Genomic DNA, 24,896 nt, shown 5'->3' with positions numbered 1-24,896 from the left:
AGTCACTGTGCTCTTCCTGTCCTACAGGTGGGAGTATGACAAGTTAGATAATCATAGAATACTATCAGGGACTGACTACAGTAATTGGTTCAAAACCAGTGACATGAGGTACATCAGCCAAAAAGAGCCCTTCTCTGGGATTTCGAAATACTGCATGAGGTCTCTAAGCCAGATGATGTGAGATGCATGGAGGAAGCTGGTCTTCAACAGGAAAGATGTCAGCATGCAGAAAAAGGCAGAGAGTGAGAGAGGCCACTTTATATCCTCTGAGAACTTGAATACAGCCAACCCTGAGAGCAATTTCATCCTCCCTCATCTCTGTGAGTGAATACATTCTCTCTTTGTTTTAAATTAGTTTGAGGTGAGTTTCTATTGCTTGCCCTTGGGTTATGAGTATATGAAGAATTTATTCTAGTTTGTGGAACGTTTATAGGAACCTTCCTTCCATTCTCCATGAGCCACAGTGGTCCTATGTCATCAGAAGAACCTGGAGAACTTCCCACAGAGGGTGAAGACCCTTCCCTTCATCCTTCAGGAAGCACCTGGCTTTTCTGGAAGCCAGTGATGGTCTGAGGGTAAGCAAAATAAAACAGCGTCATGATGGATGGGTAGCTCCGTCATTTCGTTTAAAACCTTAGTCATTTCTCTATCCCTTCTTTCCTTAGTTGCTCACCCCTTCCCCCAGTTCTCAGCATACACACAGACATCCTGTTAGTCACTGAGTCCTGTTGATTTGGATCAAACGCTTTATGGAAGTGGGTGGAGTAACTATAATGAAAGTGGGTGGCCAGCAGACTCTTCCTCTGGACATCTTGCCAATCCAGTTTTTCTTCTTCATTTCTAGGGCCACCACCGTGGACCATTGCAATTGGTCTCCTTGCCTTTAATCTCACCCTCTGTAGTCCATTTCTCTTATTTTTTTCTAGAATTTGTTTTCTAATGCACACTTTTGATGGCCACATGCTTTTGATAAAGTAAAAAGTCTTCCATTTTTCCACTGGTGACACATGAGGCAACATCCACAAATCAACTTTCCAATCTTCTCATATTCTCCCATGGCAGCACGGCTTACCCTTATCTCTTCCCTCAAGTTAAAACACTCCTTTTCTATGAGTCTTCAAGATCCATTTCAATCCATTATTCCATAAAACACTTCCTTAGCATGCCAATCCACAGTGAACACTCCTGTAAACAACTGTTGTCTCGACTAGAGTTTTCCAAACTGTGCTCACATTTCTAGGGAGTATTTGGCCAGCATAAGTCAAGCCTTTGGTGTTTTTGTAAAACTATTGATTATATATTCAATTTGACTGAGCATATTATTTCCAAACTCTCTTTCTTTCTTGTCTTCTACTTCCAAATGATATCCTCATGCTATGGTGGTGCATGCATTCCCAAGTACAAGTGAAGGATCATTAACATTTGTTTTACAACCAACAGTTAGAGAATTGATCATTAATGTTATTATTTAAAACCATGACCATTGGGAAAATAGTGTGAGAAAGAGAACTGCTGTAATAATTTCCACAGTCTCTAAAACAAATACACTTTGTTATTTATAGTTTCCCACACCTCACCTTTGTTCCTCCTCTCACCATTTTAATATGGGATTTGAAACTAGAAATTGGTATACACTTTGTTGTGTTGAAATAGTTGGACCAATATTTATTATGTATCGACTCTCTGGCAGAAACAGTGATAGATGCTTGTGACACAAAGATAAGCCCGTGCCAGAAGATGCAGAGTTTTCCAGATGGATCCCATGTACAGAGACATGTTAGGCAGAGGGAACAGCATACACAAACACCTGCATCCTAGACTGAGCCAGGCATGAAACCTTTGTGGACCAGATTCGGTGGAATTTAAGAAAAATTTTTTAAATTGAAAATTTAAGTTTGACATCCTCTGGACTGAATTAAGCCTTTTCCCTTTGTCAGACAAACCCCTTTGCCATCTTGCTCTTCAAAAGGTCAGTTCAGAGACTAGATCCAGACGCAAATAATGTTTATCGAGATCTGCTAGTATAGTTCATTTCATATATACATAGATCCTCTAGTTTTCACACCATTTTGGGGGTTTTTCACTATCCCAATTTAAACATGAGGGAATCAAGGTTCAGATGGATAAAATGACTTGTTTAAGGTGTCACAAATGGGAAATAATGAAGGGATGATGTGAGTAACATCCAACTCTGGAGAAAAGAACCAGCGGGGCATTTTGGGGACTGCGATGAGGAGGATCGTTCCTCCCATTTCAGAACACCTTGCCTTCACAGGTTTTGAGTTAACTCTATCTTCTATAGAGAGAAGACTTTAAATAGAAGGGTGACCAGATATCCATGATATTAGTAGGTGACTTTAGGAATTTGGATTTTAGGAAGCTTCTCCAGTCCCTCCTGCACTGGCGCTGGCACATAGTAGGAACTCCTTTTTTTGTTGAAGGATTGAATCCTCACGTGCTGTGGTTACTCTCTCCTTTTGGATTCCAAGTCCCTTGTGGGCAGGGTCCCAATTGTGTCTTTCCAGGAACACTGTGCATGCAGTTTGGGTAGACTTTGGAAACCATTTGTTGAATAATGGATGAGTGAATGAATTTTGAGGTGGTGGTGGTGGAGGTGGTGGTGGTGGTGGGGGTTGAGGGAAGGCAAGCCAGGCTCTAAAGAGTTTCTAGGGTTTATGGGACGCTGCCCTAGCTCTCCCTGGCGCCTCTGGATTGAGCCATTTCTTCCCTCTTCCCTGTGGCCTCCACGTCTTCCAAACCAGCCTGGAGGAAGGGGTTATGCAGCGCAGGTCCGGGGATGCAGCCCCGAGGAGCCAGGTCTTCTAGGGCGGCGCCCACTCCCTTTCTGGGGTGGCGGGAAGAGGTGAGGACCTGGGACTCTCTGAGCTCCCCGTGGGGCCCCTGTCCTGCGACCTGTCACCATAGCCCTCTACCTGTCTTCCGGCCGCCCCTTCGCAGCCTGGGCCCAGGTTCGAAGGGCGAGCACCTGGCCCGTCCCCCCCGGGGGGCTCCACCGGCCGACCTCGGGAGCCGGCCCGGGGCGGCGGGGCGGGCCCCAGCGTTCCCCCACACCGGACCGGTTCCCCGGGGCGCGGCCCCGCCATCGCCCCCGCCCCCCTCCCGCCCCGGGGGCCGGGCCGGGCTCCCGGGGGGCGGGGACTCGCCCAGTGGCAGCAGCGTCCGGGCCGGCGGCGGGCGCGGGGCGGCTTCCTGCAGGCAGGCGGCGCCGGGGCGAGCCGTTTGCCCGCTGCAGCCACCGCCGCCGCCGCCGCCGGGTCGCGGGGGCCGCGGCGCTCGGGGCCGCGTCGGTGCCACCCGGGCGCGCTGCGCGGCCGTCGCTGCTGCCCGCGCTGGTGCCGCCGCCGCCGCCGCCGCCGCTGCCGGTTACGCCAGCTCCGCCGCCGCCGCCCGCTCTGATTCTGCGCATAGGCAGCCCCCAAGCCTGTCATTCTGCAAAAACACAGTTTACTCCACACGCCGCGCGCGCACACACACACACACAGTCACACACACACACACTCACACACACACACACCCGCGCGCACACACGCGCACCCTCGCCCCCCGCGCACACGCACGGAGGAGGGCGCGAGCGAGGAGCCGACGCGCACCCCCGGCGAGCCAAGTTCCGCAGCCTGGCATGGCTTCTGGGGACCTTTACGAGGTATGGGGACGCGGGGGCTCGGGCGGCCCCAGCCCGCGGGCGGCGGCGGGCGGCGGGCGGCGGGGCCCGGGCCGGGGCCGGGGCCGGAGTTGCCGGGCTCGCGGCGGCGGCGGCGGCTGAGGCGGCCGGAGGGCGGCGGGGGCCGGGGCGCGCCTCCCGCCCGCCCGCCCTCCCGCGGCGCCCGCGCCCGCTCCCGCTCCCTCTTTCTCTTTCTCTCTCTCGCGCACACACACTCTCTTACTCCATCTACTTTGCGGCCTGGGAGGGGAAGGAGGAAGCCGGGCGGAGCCGGGGCGGGGGAGGTAGCGGTCCCGGGGAGGTGTTTCTCGCCCTCGAGTACAGAAAGTACAGGTAAAAGTCGGAGCCGGACGCGCCGGGAATGCGGGGGGCCTCGCGGCGCGGCCGGGGCGGGTGCGGGGCGGGAGGTGCGGGGCCCGGGGTGGGCCGGGGGCGCGGGAGAGGCGGGGGTGGGGGGGCTGCGAGAAGGGGGGGCGGTGGGAGCGGAGCCCAGCCCGGGCGAAGCGCGGTCCTGGTGGGGGAGGTGCGGGGAGGCGGCCGCAGGGTGTGGGGGTTCGGGAGACGCCCCGTCAAACCGCTCTCCGGGGCCCCCAGGCCGGCGCCCCCTCCCCCCACCTGCTGCCCCAGACAGGGCGAGGAGCCCTCCAGGCCGGGGTGGCGTGGGGGGCGGTCCTTGCAGGTGTGGTGCTCGCTGCGGGCGGAAGGGGGCGCTGCAGATGGCCCTCAGCGGTGGAAGGAAGAGAACGTGGAAGGTGGGTGGTGGTAACACGTGGCCAGAAGACATGGGATGGGAGCAGGGCTCCCAGCACTCTGTCATCTTCAGCAGATACCTGCCTCCAGGTACACACCATCTGCACCTGATACTTTGGAAAGCGTCTCAAAAAGTGGTCAAGATAGACATTCATCTGTCATCTTTGAAACACTCAACAGCCATGGCCTATGGGAAGCTAGGTTTTAGCTATTAGCTCTGGACACAACTGTTCATGCGTTTGGATTCCCCATGAGTGGATAAAATAAGAACAACTTGTACTCCTTGGGGAGAGTGCCCCCGAAGAGGTATTGGTCCCCAAGAGAAGGGTCAGGATGGGGAAGCTAAGAGACCAGCCATCTGCAGCCCGAAGGCCTATTGGTCCTCCAAGAAACAAGCCTCATCAGTCAGCGTGGACCTTGACTCCATTAACACTCACCCTGGTTCTCGAGGCTTTGGGTAAAAAGTTTTTGGTAGAAGCCTGAAAAGGTAGTATTGGCCTCGCGGGGAAGAGACGGCAGGGGTGATTCACCCAGAAGAGAATGCAGGGGTGATTCACCTGCCATGAGCTTCTTTTCTCTGGCCCTCTGAACAGCTGACATTTTTTCAAGATGGTGGATTTGCTGGCTGGCATGAGAAGAATGGAGGACAAGCAAGTTAGCATCATGGCTTCCTGTGCCCTTAGGGTCTTTTAATGATTCTGGACTTGGTGAGGCCTACTCAGGGACCCCTAGCAGGTGGGCTCAGGTGGGATGGATTTTAGCACTCATTGAGAGAACGATGCAAGTTGACCTCTTCTCTCCTGCCTTCCTCATCTCTATGCCAATAAGGAAGATGAAGTTGGGTAGAAACTTGGTGAAAAACTCTGTCAGATCATGGCCACTGGGTCACCCAGGAAGCACTCTGGTTTGTGTCAAGATGGCAGAGCAATTTCTGAAATCAAAAGTTGAAGCACAGTAAAGTAGGAGGTTTGATTGAGCTTTTGGAAATATAACTAGCCCTATTTTTGCATTGGCCAAAAGTAAATATTGTTCAGGGGCAAAACTTATCTCGTTGGGAGTGTGGATTTTTCTACCCATTGTTGTTGAGTCATCTAAGAGCTGCTGACTATCCCTGAGTAAAAAGTTACACTATGAAGGCGTTAAGAGAACATATTAGGAACTGTCAGTACTTACCCATGTAAAGTTTGGAACTTATGAATCTTCAGGGGATAATTTCTTGTTTAATGTTCATCTGAAACTGCCCTCCTTAACATTGGTAATTATAGTTGCCAGATGAGTCCATTAAAAGGGGAGTTTTCACACTGTCCTTGGAACTGTCTTAGCACCTCAAGAGTTCTTATTGGAATTCAATAAACAGGACAATAATAATAATTACTTCTGTGATAGTAGGTAATTGTACTAGAAATAAAATAATTTTCCTGTGGCTGTTTTTTTTTTTTTTGTATAGACATTACTTAAAAGGCTAAATTGAATTATGAGACTATAACCAATGTCAACATTTTTATAGCTTATGTCTACACCAGTTAACATATACTGAAGAATTTAAATTGTTGTCCAAATTGAGCTTTAAAAAACAATTAAATGCTAATTGTACATTAACATATGTAGCTTTAACTGTAAATTTGTTGTGTGTGTGTAAAAAATAGGATGTTTACTTAAGGATAACGCTTGGATTTAGTACTTTGATTGACCTTGAAAGAAAAAAGAGAAGGAAACTGATCTAATGCTCAATATTGGTATTACATTAAATATATATTTGACTATTTATAAAATGGCTTTTTGGAACCTCTAACCAAGAAACCACATTTTGAATGAGCTATGAACTATTACATTTGTAATTGGTATATTTCTCTTGTGTATCTACTGACATTATTCTTGACCCTTTCTGGTGAAGATGTGATTTGAGTTATAGAGATTTTTCATCTTCTCTTCGGTATTTCAGATAACTAAATTGTAAAGCGTAAACCTTCCCCAAATAGAGATTTTTAGGTCAGAAAATGAAAACTTTGATTATATAATAGCACTCTTCAATCATAATAAAGAAATAGGGACTCAAGCTCAGTTTTCAAAATTTTGGATCTTGGTAGTTGTTCTATAGTTTTTCCTATAGCAGAATTCTCATCATTTGTTGTATTATAGCCATCACTTACAGAAAAATGATCTTAAGTATTGGTTGATGTTAGCACCAGGTATCTGTCTGGATACAAAAGGAAATCTCTTATCCAGGTGCTCTGGTCTACATTCTGCTAAACACAAGGGTCATAAAGTGGTAGTCTATGAGCCAGTCTATGTATGTTGCTTTACCTCAAAGGTACATAAGAAAAATGGATTTAAATAACGTTAGAGGGATCATGTGATCTCTAGTTTGTCCTTGTCCCACACTCCCTATTCCCATATGCCCATTCTCCTTCACTCTCACATTGCTTATCTGGCTTCAGGAAGCATTAGAGCTTGCAATACCAGGATTCTAGCCAATCGTTTGTTAAGATGTTTGGGTATCAGGAACCCAGTTCTCTCTTGTCTTGTCCATCTCTGTGTCCCTAACTCCTTGCACATTCAGATACTTGTTGACCTAATCAGTGTACAGAAGACTGAATTAAGTATACATAAAGTACATCGGGTGACCTTTGTTATCCTTGTGGTGTTACTCTTTGTTCTCTTTTCTTCCCTGGCTCATGGTCTCTTAGTGGTGTTAACACCATGTGTAGGGGTGGCCGTCGGTTCCTTCTGGAAGGAAGTGAGAATCCCTTTCCAGAGAACTACACTGTTATTCATTAGAAGGACTGAATGCATCTAAGCTTCAACCATGTGGCTTTTCATGTGGATTTTGGACAGTATTTACCCCCCCCCCCCCTTGTGTTAGCTAGTATTGTGGAGGAGGTCTGCACTTGGCAAAAATGTTCAAAGGGAATGCTGTATTTCTATAGAGTAAGTCAGCAGTGGCCAAATTTATAGAGATGGGCTTGACAGTGATAGTTCCTTGTGTATTTGTCAACATTCAGTTATTTATACTTCCCAAAGTCTATTTTAAAAGGATGAAATGTACCATATGTCTTTTTTTGGAGTGATGCATGCGTTGATATTTATTTAACATATATGTGCATGTGATTGTGTGTGTATGTGTGAATGTGTGTGTGTATGAAAATACTGCTTGAATTTCATTCCAAAAACACACAAAACAAATAACAACAATAATAGGATAGTTTTAGTTTTGAAAGAAATTTAGTTAAAAATTGACTTTGCTGCTGAGATGAGCATAGGGATTTCTGCTATAGTGATATATGTACACCTTGTGTTTTGAAAAATCAGGCACTAAAAAATAGCAGGGCTTATTCTCAAAAATGGATTGAGGCAAACTGTTGAAATCTATTGAACTTTATAACGAGAATCAAGCCCAAAAACAAATCTAATAAAAATACAGTTTGCTTGAGTCTCCATCTGGCTAGTGTTTGCCCTTAACAGGTCAGTCATCCCTTACAGCCTTGTGCTTAGGCATTGTTACTATGGAAAATCATATGTATTGGAGACAAACATTTAGATTCTAATGATATGGATTATTCTGCATCTTTTGGATGGTGAGGAGAGGTATAGATATGGTTAAATTCATAGCACCAGCACAATGTATTTCACATTAATAGAACGCCAAATATATGTCAAGCACTAGAGGGATGAAGACATTATGCTCTCAATGAGCCTATGGTTTGGTGGGAGATAGAGTCAAAGCAATTTACACCCTGACCAGTGTGGCTTAGTTGTCTGGGCTTGGTCCCATTCACTGAAAGGTTGTTGGTTTGATTTCCAGAAATGGACAATGGATTAGTTTGAAAGAAGACTAGAAGCAGGGTGACCAGTTAATATGCTGTTTCAGTAACTGAAACAAGCAGTGTTGGTGGATTGAACTAAGGGAGTGGTAGTGGAGATGGAGAGATCTGGGTGTAATCAAAAGATTTAAAAAGAACACAATTTATATATCAGTCAGTATTATGTTTGGATGCGTATAATAGAAAATATACAGTAACTTAAACAAGATTTAAAAAAAAAAGTGAATTGAAATAAGCATGGAGTTCCAGCTTGGTATTATGCTTTATGAAGCTCTCAGGGTACCAGGCTCCCTCTGTCTCATTCATCTTCAGCTGTGGCCTCTGTCCTCAAGGTCACTACTTGTTCCAGGATGGTCATGGAGCCCTAGCCATCTTCTTCATAAAGGAAAGGAAGAAGCAAGAAGGAGGGAAGGGAAGAAGTTGAGTCATCTTCTATACACAGCTGTTTAGAAGTTCCATACAATCCTGCTTTCAGCTCATTGGCTGGAACCTAATTACATGGTCATCTAGCTATAAAGGAGCTAGAAAGTGTGATTGTTCAGCTGCATTCTCCCCTCTCCCTTTCAAATAAAACCTTATTGACAGTATTTTAGCCCATCAGGTGTCTGGTGGGACCAGTCATGGAGATAGAGAACCTAAGAAGACACATTGATTGAAGGCAGCGGAAAGAACAATGAATTCAGAGTGTTTGTCGGACATCCAGATACAGATGTCCATAGTGGCAGGTCATGTGAGTCTGAAGCTCAGACACATTATTTAGCATGAAGCTAAAGATTGGGGATCATTTATGAATCGATTATAATAAAAGCCAATGACAGTGTATAAACATGAGGAAGGTCCAATGATGGAATACTGCAGAAAATGGTCATTTAAAGAATGGAAGAAGAGAAAGATCAGATATACAAGGACTAGCAAGAGAGGAAGAGGAAAAACAAGAGGCTTTTGTTGTTATGGAAGGCAGTGAAAAATTACACTTCAAGAAAGAAGATATGGTCAACAACCAGTATCCCTTGGATTTCATAACCAGTAAGTCATTGATCACCTGGGGGAGCATCTGTTCCATACAGTGTATGGGCAGCTGGGGGAGGACTTGATGGCAGTGTGATGATGAGGAATGTGCATGTAAAGTCTCCTTATTTGGGTGACACTTAAGAATCTTGGGTGTGATAGCGAGGAGTGAGTGAAAGTGCTATCCAAGGATGGAATGGGAGAATGGATTACATGCTCTGCTATTTTGTATAACTTGGATAATAAAATGTTGTAGTGTATATAGAATTTGGGTTATTGGGCCCTACATGCTTAGAAGAAGTAATTTTTCATAAACCTTACAAATTCTTCTCTCACTGACCTATGACAATCTGGTGTGTTCAATGGCTTTACATGGAGAAAAATAGTAGGACATGTATAATGTAGTCATACAGAACCTTGCTAAGTAAAATTTGTTCAAGAAAGTGATTTTACAAGTTGAGAACAAGAAGATAAAGTTCTTCCTTAAGGTTTTGCCACACTAGCATTCTTGTGAGAGGAGAGGTAGATTGGATGGAACACTACTGATAAATAAATGTCATGGTCAGTTTTATGTGTCAACTTGGTTAGCTCCAGTCTTCAGCTATTCATTCAAACACGAATCCAGGTGTTGCAAAGGTATTGGTAGATATGATTAAAGTCCATAATCAGTTGACTTCACCAGGGGAGGTCGTCCTAGATTATTCTGGTGGACCTGATTCAAACAGTTGAAAGGTCTTAAGAATAGAACTGAAGCTTCCCCGAAGAAGAAATTCCATCTGTGGACACCAGCTTCAGCTTGGAAGAGTTCCATCTTGTCCATCCTAATGGCCTGCCCTATGTACTTTAGACTTGCCTAGCCATCATCACAACCATGTAAGCCAATTCCTTGCAATAAATTAATACATATATTCTGTGGTACTGCTTCTCTGGATGATTCCTGATTGAAACAGACAGTGTTTCCGTTCACACATCACCATTTGATAACATTGTGTGACCAGATAATTCTTTTTAAAAAAAATATATTTTTATTGATTTTAGAGAGGAAGGGAGAGGGAGAGAGATATAGAGACATCAATGATGAGAGAGAATCACCGATCAGCTGCCTCCTGCACGCTCCCTACTGGGGATCGAGGCCACATATGCCCTTGATTGGAATCAAACCCAGGATCCTTCAGTCCACAGGCAGACACTCTATCCATTGAGCCAAACCAGTTAGGGCCAGATAATTCTTTTAATCTTTTTGAACCTTTGTGGCCTCTGCTGTAAAATGAGATCTCTTCTGTTTTTGAAAACTCTCCTGATTGGGTCTGTTACTTCTTCAATAAACACCTTATTTGCTAGTAGCTGTCATCTATTTGTATATACATCTAGAGTTCCAAGAACCCTGCTCAGACTTGTTATCAACTATAGTTGTTCCAGTGGAGCCACGTTAGGGATGGCAGCATAGGCAGGTGCTAGACCTCTAGGGTAGCCCTCTCCTGGTTCTACCTTGAGTCATCCTTTGGCTCTGGTGGTTGAGTGAATGATGAAGAGTAGCTCCTCTTGTCCCAACCCACTCTTTATTGCCCCTTCTTTTAGTGCATCATTTCCTTCTGACATTTCACCACTCAGTGGATAGAAGCTGCAGCTTCCAAAGGTCACATCGCTCCAGTGACAGCCCCGCCAGGTGACCAGGACTAATAAAGTAACTAGTTCCTGAGAAGCCTTGGAGGGCCATTAGTTTGTCATTGCACACCCTGCTTTCTCTTACTATAAAGGACGTTATTCCCAGTTATTCCCTCTTGACCCTATCTCTCTCAGAATCTCCAGCATTGACCCACCCACTACATTGCTTTGTAAATGACTCAGAGGATTGTCAGCCTGGAAACTTTAAGGACACATCTGTGGGACCGGGGCTCTGGGCCACACTCTGCCACACCAGGAATTTCCCTGCCAAAGGTCACCACCATATTCTCAGATTCTCAGTGAAGGAATTTTCCTCTTTGATTTTCATTTCTTTGTCATCTTGTCCAGTGCTTTAAAAATTACGTTTTAATACTAACAAATGGTGAATTTTATACAAATTCTGGATTTTATTTTATTTTATTTAAAAATAGTCTTGTTCAATAACCCATCAACCAAATATTTATTGTTTGTCAAATATGTGCCTAGAACTATGGTAAGTGCTGAGGCTGCAGCCATGAATGTCTTTTAAACTGTTATTCAGAATGTGATCATTAAAAAAACCTAACACCGCCAAAGCCGGTTTGGCTCAGTGGTAGAGCATCGGTCTGTGGACTGAAAGGTCCCAGGTTCGATTCCGGGCAAGGGCATGTACATTGGTTGCGGGCACATCCTCAGTAGGGGGTGTGCAAGAGGCAGCTGGTCAATGTTTCTCTCTCATTGACGTTTCTAGCTCTCTATCTCTCTCCCTTCCTCTCTGTAAAAAATCAATAAAATATAAAATAAAAAAACCCCTAACACCCACATGTAGTTATAGACCATATTTTTATTTATTTATTTTTATTTTTAAAATATATTTTATTGATTTTTTTCAGAGAGGGAGGAAGAGGGATAGAGAGTTAGAAACATCGATGAGAGGTCAACTTTTTTTTTTTTTTTGGTGAGCAGACCTCAGATAAAACTTTCCACCCTTTTTTGATAAAAACTCTCAGCAAAGTGAGAATAAATGGAAAATATCTCAACATAATAAAAGCCTTCTATGACAAACCTCTACAGCCAACATCATACTCAATGGGCAAAAACAAACCATTTCCCCTAACAACAGGAACAAACAGGAATGCCCACTTTCACTACTTCTGTTTGACATAGTATTGAAGTGCTAGACATAGTGATTAGACAAGAAGAAGAAATAAAAGGTATCCAAATTGGAAAAGAAGAAGTAAAACTGTCACTTTTCTCAGATGATGTGATATTGTACATTGAAAACCCTAAAGACTCCATCAAACTACTAGATTTAATAAATGAATTCAGCAATGTAGCAGGATAAAAAATTAACACTCAGAAATCGATGGCATTTTTATATACTAATAATTAACTTACAGAAAGAGAAACTAAAAAAACATTCCTATTTACCATTGAAACAAAAAATTAAGATACTTAGAAATAAACTTAACCAAAGAGGCAAAAGATCTATAATCAGAAAACTACAGGACATTGAAAAAAGAGATAGAGGAAGTTATAAACAAGTGGAAGAATATACCATGTTCATGGATTGGTAGAATCAACATCATTAAAATGTCCATACTACCCAAAGCAATATATAGATTCAATGCAATCCCCATTAAAATACCAATAGCATATTTCACAGACTTGGAACAAACTGTCCAAAATTTTATACAGAATAATAAAACCCCCCAAATACCCACAGCAATCCTGAGAAAGAAGAAAAAACTTGTAGGGATCACAATACCAGATATCAAACTATGTTCCAAAGCCACTGTGTTCAAAACTGCCTGGTACTGGCATAAGAACAGACATATAGAACAATGGAACAGAATAGAGAACCCAGAAATAGATCCAAGCAATTATGCTCAATTAATATTTGATAAAGGAGGTAAGAACATACAATAGAATCAAGAAAGTCTCTTTGCCCTAACCAGTTTAGCTCAGTGGATAGAGCGTTGGCCTGCAGACTGAAAGATCCCAGGTTCTATTCCGGTCAAGGGCATGTACCTTGGTTGTGGGCACATCTCCAGTAGGAGGTGTGCAGGAGGCAACTGATCTATGTTTCTAGCTCTCTATCCTTCTCCCTTCCTCTCTGTAAAAAAAAAAAAAATCAATAATAATATATTTTTTAAAAAGACAGTCTCTTCAATAAATGGTGTTGGGACAATTGGACTAATAGATGCAAAAAAAAAAAAAAAAAAAGAAAAGAAAAGAAAAGAAACAGACAAGCAACTTAACACCACATACAAAAATAAACTCAAAATAGATAAAGGACTTAAACACAAGACAGGAAACTGTAAAAATATTTAAAAAATCCATAGGCAACAAAATATCAGACATAACTCATACCAATATCTTTACTGACACATCACCTAGGTCCTAGAATAATGAAAACTAAGGAGAAAATTAACAAATGGGACTACATCAAAGTAAAAAGCTTCTGCGTGGCAAAAGGAACTAACAAAACAATAAGAAAGCTCACTGTACTGGAGAACATATTTGCAAATGTTATCACCAATAAGGATTTAATCTCCAAAATTTATAGGGAATTCCTACAACTCAACAAAAGGAAGCTAATCCATGAAAAAATGGGCAAAAGACCTAAATAGACACTTTTCGAAAGTGGGCATACAGAAAGCCAAGAGGCATGAAAAAAATGCTCAAAGTCACTAATCATCTGAGAAATGTAAATCAAAACAACAATGAGGTACCATCTCACACCTGTCAAAATGGCTACCATCAACAAATCAACAAATGACAGTGCTGGTGAGGATGAGGAGAAAAAGGAACTGCTGGTGGGGATGCAGACTGATGCAGCTACTGTGGAAAACTATGGAGTTTCCTAAAAAAATTAAAAATTGAACTCCCATTTGACCTAGTCACCCCACAAAGAAATCCGAAACACTAATCAGAAAGAATATATGCACCCTTGTGCATATAGCAGCACAATTTATAATAGCTAAATTTGGGAACAGCCTAAGAGCCCATAAGAAGATGAGTGAATTAAAAAACGGTGGTACATCTACACAACGGAATACTATGCTGCTGTGAAAAAAAAAGAACCCTTTGCAGCAGCATAGATGGACCTGGTGAGCATTATGCTGAGCAAAATAAGTCAGAGAAAGACAAATATCAGATAATCTCACTAATTTGTGGAATATAATGAACAACATAAACTGATGAACAAAAATAAAGACATAGAAGCATTGAACTGACTGTTAAACCTCAGAGGGAAGGCAGGAGTGGGTGGAGGTAGGGGATTTAAGAGATTAACCAAAGGATTTGTATGCATGAATATATGCATAACCAATGGACACAGACAGTAGGGGGTGAGGGCATGTGCTGGAGAGTGGGAGTGGGCAGGGAGAAGTCAATGGGGGAAAAAGAAGACATGTAATAATTTCAACAAAAATTTAAATTAAAAAAAAAAGAAGAGAGCTTTTCCTGCCATGTCTGGACATATATTTGAACTTCTGGTATGTACATTGTTTTAGCAATGTTGTAGTTCTGCAGTGGTTTTAAAAAATTCAGGCCTGTTAATATCTCCTCACACAGAATGTACAAGCAAACATGTTTTATAGCACAATGCATTTAATTGGTCGTTTCTAATTAGAAATGACTCGAGGTTCAGGTTGTGGTGGTTGGTGAATGTTCTAGATGTGGTGTAATAGTGTGTGATAATGACCAAATGTCTAATACCTTGTATTCTTATACATTATAAAAAATGTAATGTTGGGCTTACTGAGAGTTCTAGGTCCTTCTGCCCTGACTTTTAAATTTGAGAGAAGGAATGTGAGCAGTTATTCTATGTTAGATGTTCAACCATGAAACAGACATTTCCTTCATCTCTTCTTTTAGACTTCAAGCTCGGTTAGAATGCAGAATGCTCTGAGATTGCAAAACAGAATGATCAAAACAAACCAAACCTGCTGCCTCTTATAACCATGTTTCAGAGAAAATCAAGATCATTTCTTATTTGAAAACTAACTTTCCCAGGCTGTTCTAGGAAGACAGCTAGCATCCTCGGACCTCATTTAAAAATGGTGCTATTAATGAAAATAGTTTTTTACTGAGCTCCTGAGTTAACTCAGTGATAAAAAAGTGTCATAAGTTAAATTTACAAATGACATCTTCACTAAGAAATTACCAAATGCTTCTGATTTTATGTTAGGTGTCCTAGAAACATTTTGATAGGGGAAAGACTTGCATTGCTGAGCTCCAGCACTTTCTGTTGGATTCTAACCTTTGTAAAGGTAGAGACCATGTCTGCATTTTCATGATGGTATTCCCCTCTCGTGACACTTGGCTGGGAACATCATAACATTTTAACAAATACTTGTTGAGTGACTCATTGGAAATGATCAAGCCTATGCTTCCAGGACACCTTGGCCTTCTCTTGAGTGAGCTTCCTTTAAGGCTTCCTGTTTGGTGTTACTCTCTCCCTTTTCTAAGAGGATTCCTTCAGATTGTCCTCGAACTTCAAGTTTCCATTTTGCCTCCTAGCAGATCTTGTGTAGATTTATTAGGTAATAACAGTCCCATGAAATGAATGGAAACATTCAAGCCATTGTCCCTCAGCACAGTTGGTGACTAGATGGAGAGTAACCCATCTCTGTAGAGGTCCTGCCTGTGACAGAGTCCCTTTCATGCCGACATACACAAAGACAGCTGCGAGATTTTCAGCTGCCTCTGCATTGGCAACTCTGCCTCTTTAGCCTCAGTGGCTTGGCCCAGTTTGGTGCACACCATTCATTTTACATTGGATTTCCTGGAAATGGACTCTGAAATGAAGAATTGTATTTAGAGAATGCACTCTAGAGATATACCTGCAAGGAAGTGAGGAAAGTAGGATCGGACAGATGGTGAAACTGACCTGCAGGGAGGTTACTGCTGAGGTCTCCTCTGATTGTATGGGCAGCTCTGAAGCTGGTTGGCCCTTCAGAAATGTCCCAGATCAAGGCAAGGGCACTGGGTCCTCCAATCCTGCATCGGCCAGTCACTGCTGGGAGGCAGCCGATGGGAGGGAGTATGTTCTTGAGCCGGGATGGTTCCTGGGGCGGAGGACAGTTCCCTTTGAGGGACCTATCTGTGAACCTTTGTACACTTCTCCAAAGATGACATACAGATGGTCCATAGATAGATGATAAGATGCTCAACATCACTAATCATTAGAGAAATGCAAATTAAAACCACAATAAAATATCACCTCACTCCTGTCAGAATGGCTGTCATCAATAAATCAACAAACAAGTGTTGGTGAGGAAATGAAGAAAAGGAAATCCTGGTGCCCTGTTGGTGGGAATGCAAATTGGTACAGCTACTGTGGAAAGCAGTATGGAGTTACCTCAAAAATTAAAAATGGAACTGCTTTATGACCCAGCAATTCCACTTCTTGGAGTATATCCTAAGAAACCTGAAACACCATTTCAAGAGTATATGTACCCCTATGTTCATTGAATCGTTATTTACAATAGCCAAAATTTGGAAGCAGCCTAAGTGGCCATCAATAGATGAGTGGGTAAAAACACTGTGGTACATTTACACAATGGAATACTATGCAGCTGTAAAAAAGAAAGATCTCTTACCCTTTATGAGAGCATGGATGGAGCAGGAGAGCATTATGTTACATGAAATAAACCAGTCAGAGGAAGACAAGTGCCATATGATCTCACTTATATGTGGAATCCAATGAACAAATTGAACTAGCAAGCAAAATAGTGACAGACTCATGGATAGAGAGTAAGCTGATAGCTGTTGTTGGTTGGGGGGTGGGACTGGAGGGAGTGGAGGGATTGATAAAAAATAGAAAAAATTCATGGGCAGAGACAACAGTGTGGTGACTGCTGTGGGAGTGGATGGGGGAGGTGAGGAGGGTATGGGGGGGGGATACATGGTGATGGACAGAGACTTGACTTGGGGTGGTGAACACACAATACCGTGTATAAATGATGTGGAATTGTGCACATGATACCTGTATATTTTCTTAACCAGTGTCACCCCAATACATTCAAAAACAAGGAAAAAAAATAAAGATTAAAAAAGTGTTGGCATCTTTTAAAAAATATTCTTATTGACTTTAAAGAGAGAGGGAGAGAGAGGGAGAGAGAGATGGAAGTATTGATTAGAGAGAAACATTGATTGGCTGCCTCCTGCATGCCCCCTACTGGGGATGAAGCCTGCAATCTGGTCATATGCCCTGACTTGGAATCAAACCAGTGACTTCTTGGTGCATGGGATGATTCTCAGTTAACTGAGGCACACCAACTAGGGCAAGTGTTGGCCTCTCTTACTCAATTGAAGGATACAAATGCTGGCTATTTGCCTTTACTAAAATCATTCATGAGACAGAGACAATTTCTTCCTGGGCTATTCTGTAGAGTCGCCTTGAAAATCTTGACGTCATTATTGCTTTCTTATGCAAGACTTAGTAAAGGAGGCCAGTGAAGCTCAGCACAGCCTTGAATCTGGTTTAATTCTCTTGTTGATGGATTGTGGGGTCGGGACCTGCCTCGACTGACTGACGTCACAGGCCTTGACATTATGGGGATCACTCCACATCTTAATTTTTCTTGGAAATCCAAACTCATTTACGAACTGTTGGATGTCAGATCAAGTAATGGAAATCCAAAGCACCTGCTGCAATAAGAAATTAAGGGGTAAAACTTTTTGTGTCTTGATATTTACATTGCTAGATTTGCTTGTCTGTGTTGCCACCTAAAGCCACATTCACATTGAAGAATATGGTACATGTGGAGCCCTGTGAAACAGCGTTGTTAAGGGTCTTGTCTTTAATAGAATGAGGAAGGGAGCCACACAATGGTTGCCTTTGGGATGCAAAGACTCTCTTCTAACTATAGACCTAATTTTACCTCTGAATTGATATCTGGTTTGATACTATGTAGAAATTCATGGATTGTTTCCTTACTTTGGGTTATCAAGCATGGCAAAGATGGCAAAGTGTTTGATATGTTGAGGCACTTCTGTGTTTTATTATTTGCCCAATGTTGTGTGGCCATGTCTACAGTATTGACTTTTTTGGGGAAGCTGATGCAAATCCCATTAGTTTTTGACTTAATGAATTGGTATGCCTTTGGAAGACATCTAGTCTCTGATTCTGGTTGTTGAATAAAGAGGTTATTGAAGTGCAACTTGCTATGATTCTTGTATAACATAATCTTAACAATAATAGGAAAAACAGTAATACGAGCATTTAATGAGTGTTTATTGGGTGCTAGACATTGTCTAAATTCTTCATGTGCAAGAAGTTCACCTCATTTAGTTCTTCCTGCAAGATGGGTACTACTAGCATCCCCATTTTATGATTTAGAAGCTGTTGGTCGAGCCAAGATTTAAACTGGCACGCTACTCATCTTTCCCTTCTAACTTTCCTCCTTTTGTTGGTAGGTGGTACTTCTACCTTCACACCCTCTTGCCTCTATTTTACCCAGGTATAGGTCACTGAGGGTTGCAGTAAGAAGAAAAGGAACAAGGAAATCTTCTTGCTTCTCTATGCTTTATAGCATGAACACACAGTTGTGTATGTTGTATCATTCATTCAAGAGAGGGATTGATTGGCCAGTCTATGTTGGTATGTGAAGAAGTGCCTGTGAAATGAGTCATTGGAATGGGAAAGCCCCTCTTTGAATCTGTCTGAGTAGATATTTGTCAACCATGCTTTAACCCATATTGTTTCAGTAATTACCAAGAGGTGCTGTGGAGGAACCAGTTTCAGGGGTTTTGGTGTTGGTTGACCTTTTTTTTTTTTTTAAAAAAAAATACATTTTTATGGATTTTACAGAGAGAGAGAAAGAGAAAAAAAAAAGAGAGAAGCATTGATATTAGAGAGATATATTGATTGCTTGCCTTCCACATGTGCTGGGGCTGGGGATCAAACCCTTTGGTCCAAGGGCCTATGCTCTAATCACTTGGCAACACTGGTCAGGTCTGTGTTGGTTCACCTTCACTCAGACTTTAGTATTGAGAACACTGGCTTTGAAGGCAATTAGTGACATTTCTTAGTCTCACTGCTTCAGTATATTTTTGAGCCTCGGTACATTTTTCCATGTGCTTCCCCTCCCACACCCCACTTTTGGTTGGCAAGGTGTTTGTATCCCTTTGTGGTTGGAAATGGCAGCATAGTGTGTTTGAAACTCTTTCTTTACTGCCATATACTGTACTTACAGTTTGGTGCTTGGTAGACAATAGTGCCTTATATGGATTTGTGCTTAAAACAACTTGGCTTCCTATTGGTGAAGCAAATAATCTCAGGTGGTATCAAATGGGTCTGCTCACTTGGCTTTAAAAAAGTATTGGCAGAGCATACACATTATTGATATTTACTAAAATTAAGATAAAATGCACAAATGAGTAGAAACATTTACACCAAACACATAAAGAAATACAAGGAACCAGAAAGAGCTATACCAGTGTAATACTATTTTTTTCACCATCTGCATGATGAGCTGGTGGTAATTTATCAGTGCATTTTTCTGTACAAAAACTAAGCTTCAATAGAGAGGAAAACAGAAATATAAGATAATTCATATACATACATAAACAGACATGATTTATTTCTTTCCTAGGTGTTTTACATTGAGTTGTCCAGATGGCCTGACATTTATATTGATTTTAGCAAAGAGTCTTAGAGGTTGGAATATCTTAGATGCCATTTAGTTTTAATTCTTCACCCAGCCCATACATCCTTCACATACAATTACCTACCCTCCTGGGAAACTTTCCAAGAAAATAGGGTGTTCTGTCTTGAAGGGCAGAATCTTTTATTTTGGCATAGGGTGTTCGCTGTTGGAAAATGCTTTGTGAACCAAAGTCTGCCTTCTTGAGTAATTTCTACCTGTTGGTAAGGGTGATAAATCCAGTCACCGAAAACTATCAGTTTGATTTCCTAGGTGTTGCCATTTCCCCTGCTGCCATCCAAGTCCATGCCACGCCTTTCTCCCTCTGAAAGAACAACAGCCTTCTTACCTGGACTCCCCAACACTTCCTCTTTGCCACTCTCTGTTCTCACACCATATCTAAAGTGATGGGTTGAAAAGGTAATTCTGAACCTGTCACTCTTTTTCCAAAGTCTTCATTGGCCTTCCATCACTCTTGGGCAAATGTCCCAAATAGAACACCCGCCTGCCAACACTGTGCTCCCAGCTCCTTTTGCTTCCCAGTGTACCACACTCACTGCCTCTCCTCAGGCCATTCAAACCGCCTTTGCCTCAGGACATTCCCTCTTGCTGTGTCTCCTGTCTGAAGGCCCCTGACTCTGCCTGGTCTGCTCGTCCCTCACTTTTCAGCTCTAAAGTGGATTCATGGAGGGTGCCTTCCCTGACCCCAGCTCAGGGTACACCTCCCTGTTAGGTATTCTCTGAAATAGAATGCTTATCCTTCACAACGTCGGTACTTGTACTCAGTCCCTTATTTTTGTACTTATTTAAGGACTGTCTTCTTGAAGGCAGGGCCACCTCTGCTTCAGTGATTTAATCTATAGCACCTAGAGCCTAACAGGTGCTTGTGGGAGTTTTTCCAGAAAATTCAGGGCTACTAGAAACTAGGAATCTTCCCTCCTAAGCACCTCTATCTTTTTTTTTTTTTTTTTTTTTTCCTTCCTGCTTTTATCAGCTATGTTTCCTAGTCTTTCCACCCTCCTGGTTGTTTTCTCATGGATATCTCTAATCTGTTTAATGCCCTACTTTAAATGTATTACCTAGAATAGTTCTTGCTTTATCAGCAAAGTTCACCTCTTTTTTTTTTTTTTTTTTTAAATATATTTTATTGATTTTACAGAGAGGAAGGGAGAGAGATAGAGAGCTAGAAACGTCGATGAGAGAGAAACATCGACCAGCTGCCTCTTGCACACCCCCTACCGGGGATGTGCCCACAACCAACGTACATGCCCCTGACCGGAACCTGGGACCATTCAGTCCGCAGACTGATGCTCTACCACTGAGCCAAACCGGTTTCGGCCAAAGTTCACTTCTTGTAATGTGGACTTTTAAAAAATTAATTTAATCTCAGGAAAAACCAGAATCTGAATTTCAGAATAAGTATTTTAAAAAATAACATGAATGAAAACAATGGCCTTAGAACTTCTGTGCGATTGGTAAACTGGTGGTTTGAGGAACATTTATAACAAACACATTGGAATAAAAACAAAAAGGCGTAAACTAATTGTTCATCTCAAAAAGTTACAAAAAGAATAACAAATGAAGGGAAGGAATAAATATAAATAAAAGCAAAAAAGGTTAAAAAAGTATAAAAGATAAAAATAGTAGAATAAGTGTTTTACATACATATGTATACTGTTTTTTTAATTGTGGTAAAATATATCATAAAATTTGCCATGTTAAACATTTTTAAGTGTACAGTTCAGTGGCATTTAATATTTTTACAACGCTGTGCAACTGTCACCACTGTCTTATTCCAAAACACTTTTTCATCACACCAGGAGGAAACCTCAAGCCCATTAAGTACTCATTCTCCATTTCTCCCTCTCCTGGCAACCACTACTCTACTCTCTGTCTTTATGGATTTATCTAGTTTGGATATTTCATATAAATAGGATCATGCAATATATGGCCTTTTGTATCTGGATTTGTTTGACTTATCGTAGTATTTTTAAGGTTTATCTGTGTTGTGGCATGCAATCAGAATTTCCTTTTTATGACTAAATAATATATCCTAGTATATATGTACATCACATTTTGTCGATCTATTCATCTGTTGATAGGCACTTGGGTTTGTTTTTTTACTTTTTGGCTATTGTGAACAATGCTGCTCTGAACTTGGCTTGCAAGTGTCTGAGTACCCATTTTTCTATTCTTTTGGATATATGGTATATCCAAGAGTGGACTTGCTGGGTTATATTATAATTCTATCTTTAACTTTTTGAAAAAAAACTGGCTGTTAACCACATCTGCACCATCTTACATTCTCATCAGCAATGCGCTGAGGGTTCTAATTTATGCACATCTTCACTACTTTTCATTTACCAATGAAGCCATCTGATCCTGGCCTTAAAAAAAAAATATATATATATATATAGTAATTGATTTCAGATAGGGAGGGAGGGAGGGAGGGAGGGAGGGGGAGAGAGATAGAGAAACATCAAGGATCAGAGAGTCATTGATCAGCTGCCTCCTGCATACCCCCCACCGGGGGATTGAGTCCACAACCCAGGCATGTGCCCTGACAAGGAATCAAACTGTGACTCTTGGTTCATAGGTTGGTGCTCAACCACTGAGTCATGCCAGCTGGGTGTGGCCTTTTTTGTTGGGAAGTTTTGATTACTGATTCAATCTCCTTGTTGTGGGTCTATACCGATTATTTATGTATTTATTCTTGAGTCAGTTTGGTAGTTTCATTTTTAAAAAAATTTGTTGCCATGTTGATACCGTGTTTCCCCGAAAATAAGACATCCTCCGAAAATAAGACCTACTTACAGGTTTCCTTCTGAGTGAAATATAAGGCATCCCCCGAAAATAAGGCCCCCCCCCTAGGCTCTGTCTCAGAATGCTATTGCTAAACATGAGAGATTTGGTCCACTGATTCTGAAAGAAATGGAGTCACAAGAAATTCACCAGGAAATTCAGGAATTGGATTGTTATGATGATGTTCCAGAAGATGATGACATGATTGTCATTGAATAAATGAGTAAATTCTTGATACTGTAGGATTCACAGTTTGTCTGGTTTGTGTTGACAACTACCGTACTACCATACCGTATACAGGTAATAAATTTCCTTTATTTTCATTTAACAATAAATGTGTACCGTATTCTTCTTCATGGAAAAATAAGACATCCCCTGAAAATAAGACCTAGCGCATCTTTTGGAGCAAAAATTAATATAAGACACTGTCTTATTTTCGGGGAAACAGGGTAGTTATGAAATAGTATCTCACGGTTTTGATTTATATTTCCTTAATTGACTAATAATGTTAAACATGTTTTCATGTGTTTAATGGCATTTGTATCTTTTAAAAAATATATATATTTTATTGATTTTTTACAGAGAGGAAGGGAGAGAGATAGAGAGTTAGAAACATCGATGAGAGAGAGTCATTGATCAGCTGCCTCTTGCATGTCCCCTACTGGGGATGTGCCAGCAACCAAGGTATGGTACATGCCCTTGATGGGAATCGAACCTGGGTTCCTTCAGTCTGCAGGCTGACGCTCTATCCATGAGCCAAACTGGTTTCGGCAGGCATTTGTATCTTTTTTGAAGAAATGTCTATTCATGTGCTTTGTTGATTTTTCAATGGGGTTGTTTTTCTGTTGAGTTATAGGAGTTCTTTACATATTATGAATATTAAATTCTTATCAGATAAATAATTTGAAAATATATCCTCAAATTCTATGGGTTGTCTTTTCACTCTCTTGACAATGTTCTTTGATGTACAAAAGTTGTGATTTTAATTCGGTATCTATTTTTTCTTTCATTGCCCATGGTTTTGGTGTTAGATTTGGAATAGAAATTCAGTTTGAATAGAAGGGGAGAAAGCAGATATTACAGTCTTGTTCTTGAGGTTAGAAGAAAGACTTTCTACCTTTTACCATTGAGTATGATGTTGGCTGTGGATTTTCCATAAATGCTCTTTATAATATTGAGAAAGTTTCCTTCTGTATCTAGTTTTCTGGATGTTTATTTATTTTTTATTATGAAAGGATGTTGAATATTGTCAGATGCCTTTTCTGTGTCACTTGAAATAGTCATTTGTTTCTTCATTCTATTAATGTAGTGTATTACATCTATTGGTTTTTATATGTTGAACCACCCTTGCATTCCTGGTATAAATTCCATTTGGTCATAGTTTATGATCCTTTTAATATGCTGCTGGATTTGATTTGCTAGTATTTTGATAAGAATTTATACCAGATTAAATAGATGTGTATTTATGATTACTTCTCATTTGTCCTCCCTCCCTTCTTCCCTCCCCCCTCCCTGCCTCCCTCCTTCCCTTCCTCCCTTCCTCACTCCCTCCTTTCTTCTTTCCTTCTTTTCTTTCTTCCTTCTTTTCTTCCTAACTTCTTTCCTTGAAGTAAGGAGAAAGTCTTCCTTATGCCAAAGTAACTAATTATTCATCTTTAATCTTTTATTTCTTTTATGGCACAATTTTTATACATTAAAGTACACATTTAATATAGCTGTAATTTATTTTGCTTGTATGGTGTGAACTAGGGATATGGTCACTGCCATTGTTAATCTATTGTTTCAGCCTATTTTTGAATAATTATTTTCCTCTGATTTTAAATATCATATCTAGGATTATTTAATATATCACTATGATTTTGTTTATGGACATTCCACTGTCTTTCACAGTTTTAATTATTCTTCTTTTAAAAATATTTCATTTAGTAATTCAAGTTCACTTTCATAATTCATTTCTCAAAGTATTTTTGATTATTTCTGTTGATAAAGTTTCAAAATAAAATTCCAGTGAGATTCTTCTTTTAATTGCACTAGAGTTACAGATCACTTTGGGGAAAGTTGACATCTTTGTGATTTGAGTTTTCTCATTCAGTGAAACATTTCTCCCTAGTAAATCTTATTTTAAGTGTGTTAGTAAAGTTTTCGAGATTCAGATCCTAAGGTTATTACTAGGTAGTTTAAAAATGTGTTGCTCGTGTGAGTATGTTTTTATGTATAATTCATTATTGTTTATACTGTAATCCCCTCTTAGCCATTCCAGAACCCCCCAATGGATGCCTGAAACCACAGACAATATTGGACCCTATATTTAATGTTTGTTTTTTTCTATATATGCAGGGGAGGGGGCAAAAGCAGGTTTACAGTTGTGAGTACTTGAAACACAGAGTTTATCCTTGTATAATTATTTATTAATTATTGTATTATTTTCCATACAAACAACCAAACCTGCTTTTGTCTTACCCTGTACATACCTATGATAAAGTTTAATTTACAAATTAGCACAGTAACATATTAACAATGATAACTGAAAAT

General features: G+C 41.3%; 1 protein-coding gene across 1 annotated transcript in view; it reads left to right on the top strand.

Annotated features, from left to right (window-relative positions):
* The first annotated feature begins 3,205 nt into the window (after positions 1-3,205).
* CDYL2 (chromodomain Y like 2) overlaps positions 3,206-24,896 on the top strand; it is a 150,736-nt gene continuing 129,045 nt past the window's right edge. Inside the window, exon 1 of the mRNA XM_084905121.1 lies at positions 3,206-3,664. Within this exon, the coding sequence (XP_084761247.1) occupies positions 3,641-3,664 (24 nt within the window). The 5' untranslated portion in view covers positions 3,206-3,640. The remainder of the gene's footprint in view (positions 3,665-24,896) is intronic.

Source organism: Pipistrellus hanaki, assembly GCF_964339955.1.
Source record: "Pipistrellus hanaki genome assembly, chromosome: 15".
Taxonomy (NCBI): domain Eukaryota; kingdom Metazoa; phylum Chordata; class Mammalia; order Chiroptera; family Vespertilionidae; genus Pipistrellus; species Pipistrellus hanaki.
The sequence above is the reverse complement of the archived record's forward strand: the minus strand, read 5'-3'. Positions and strand labels throughout refer to the sequence as shown.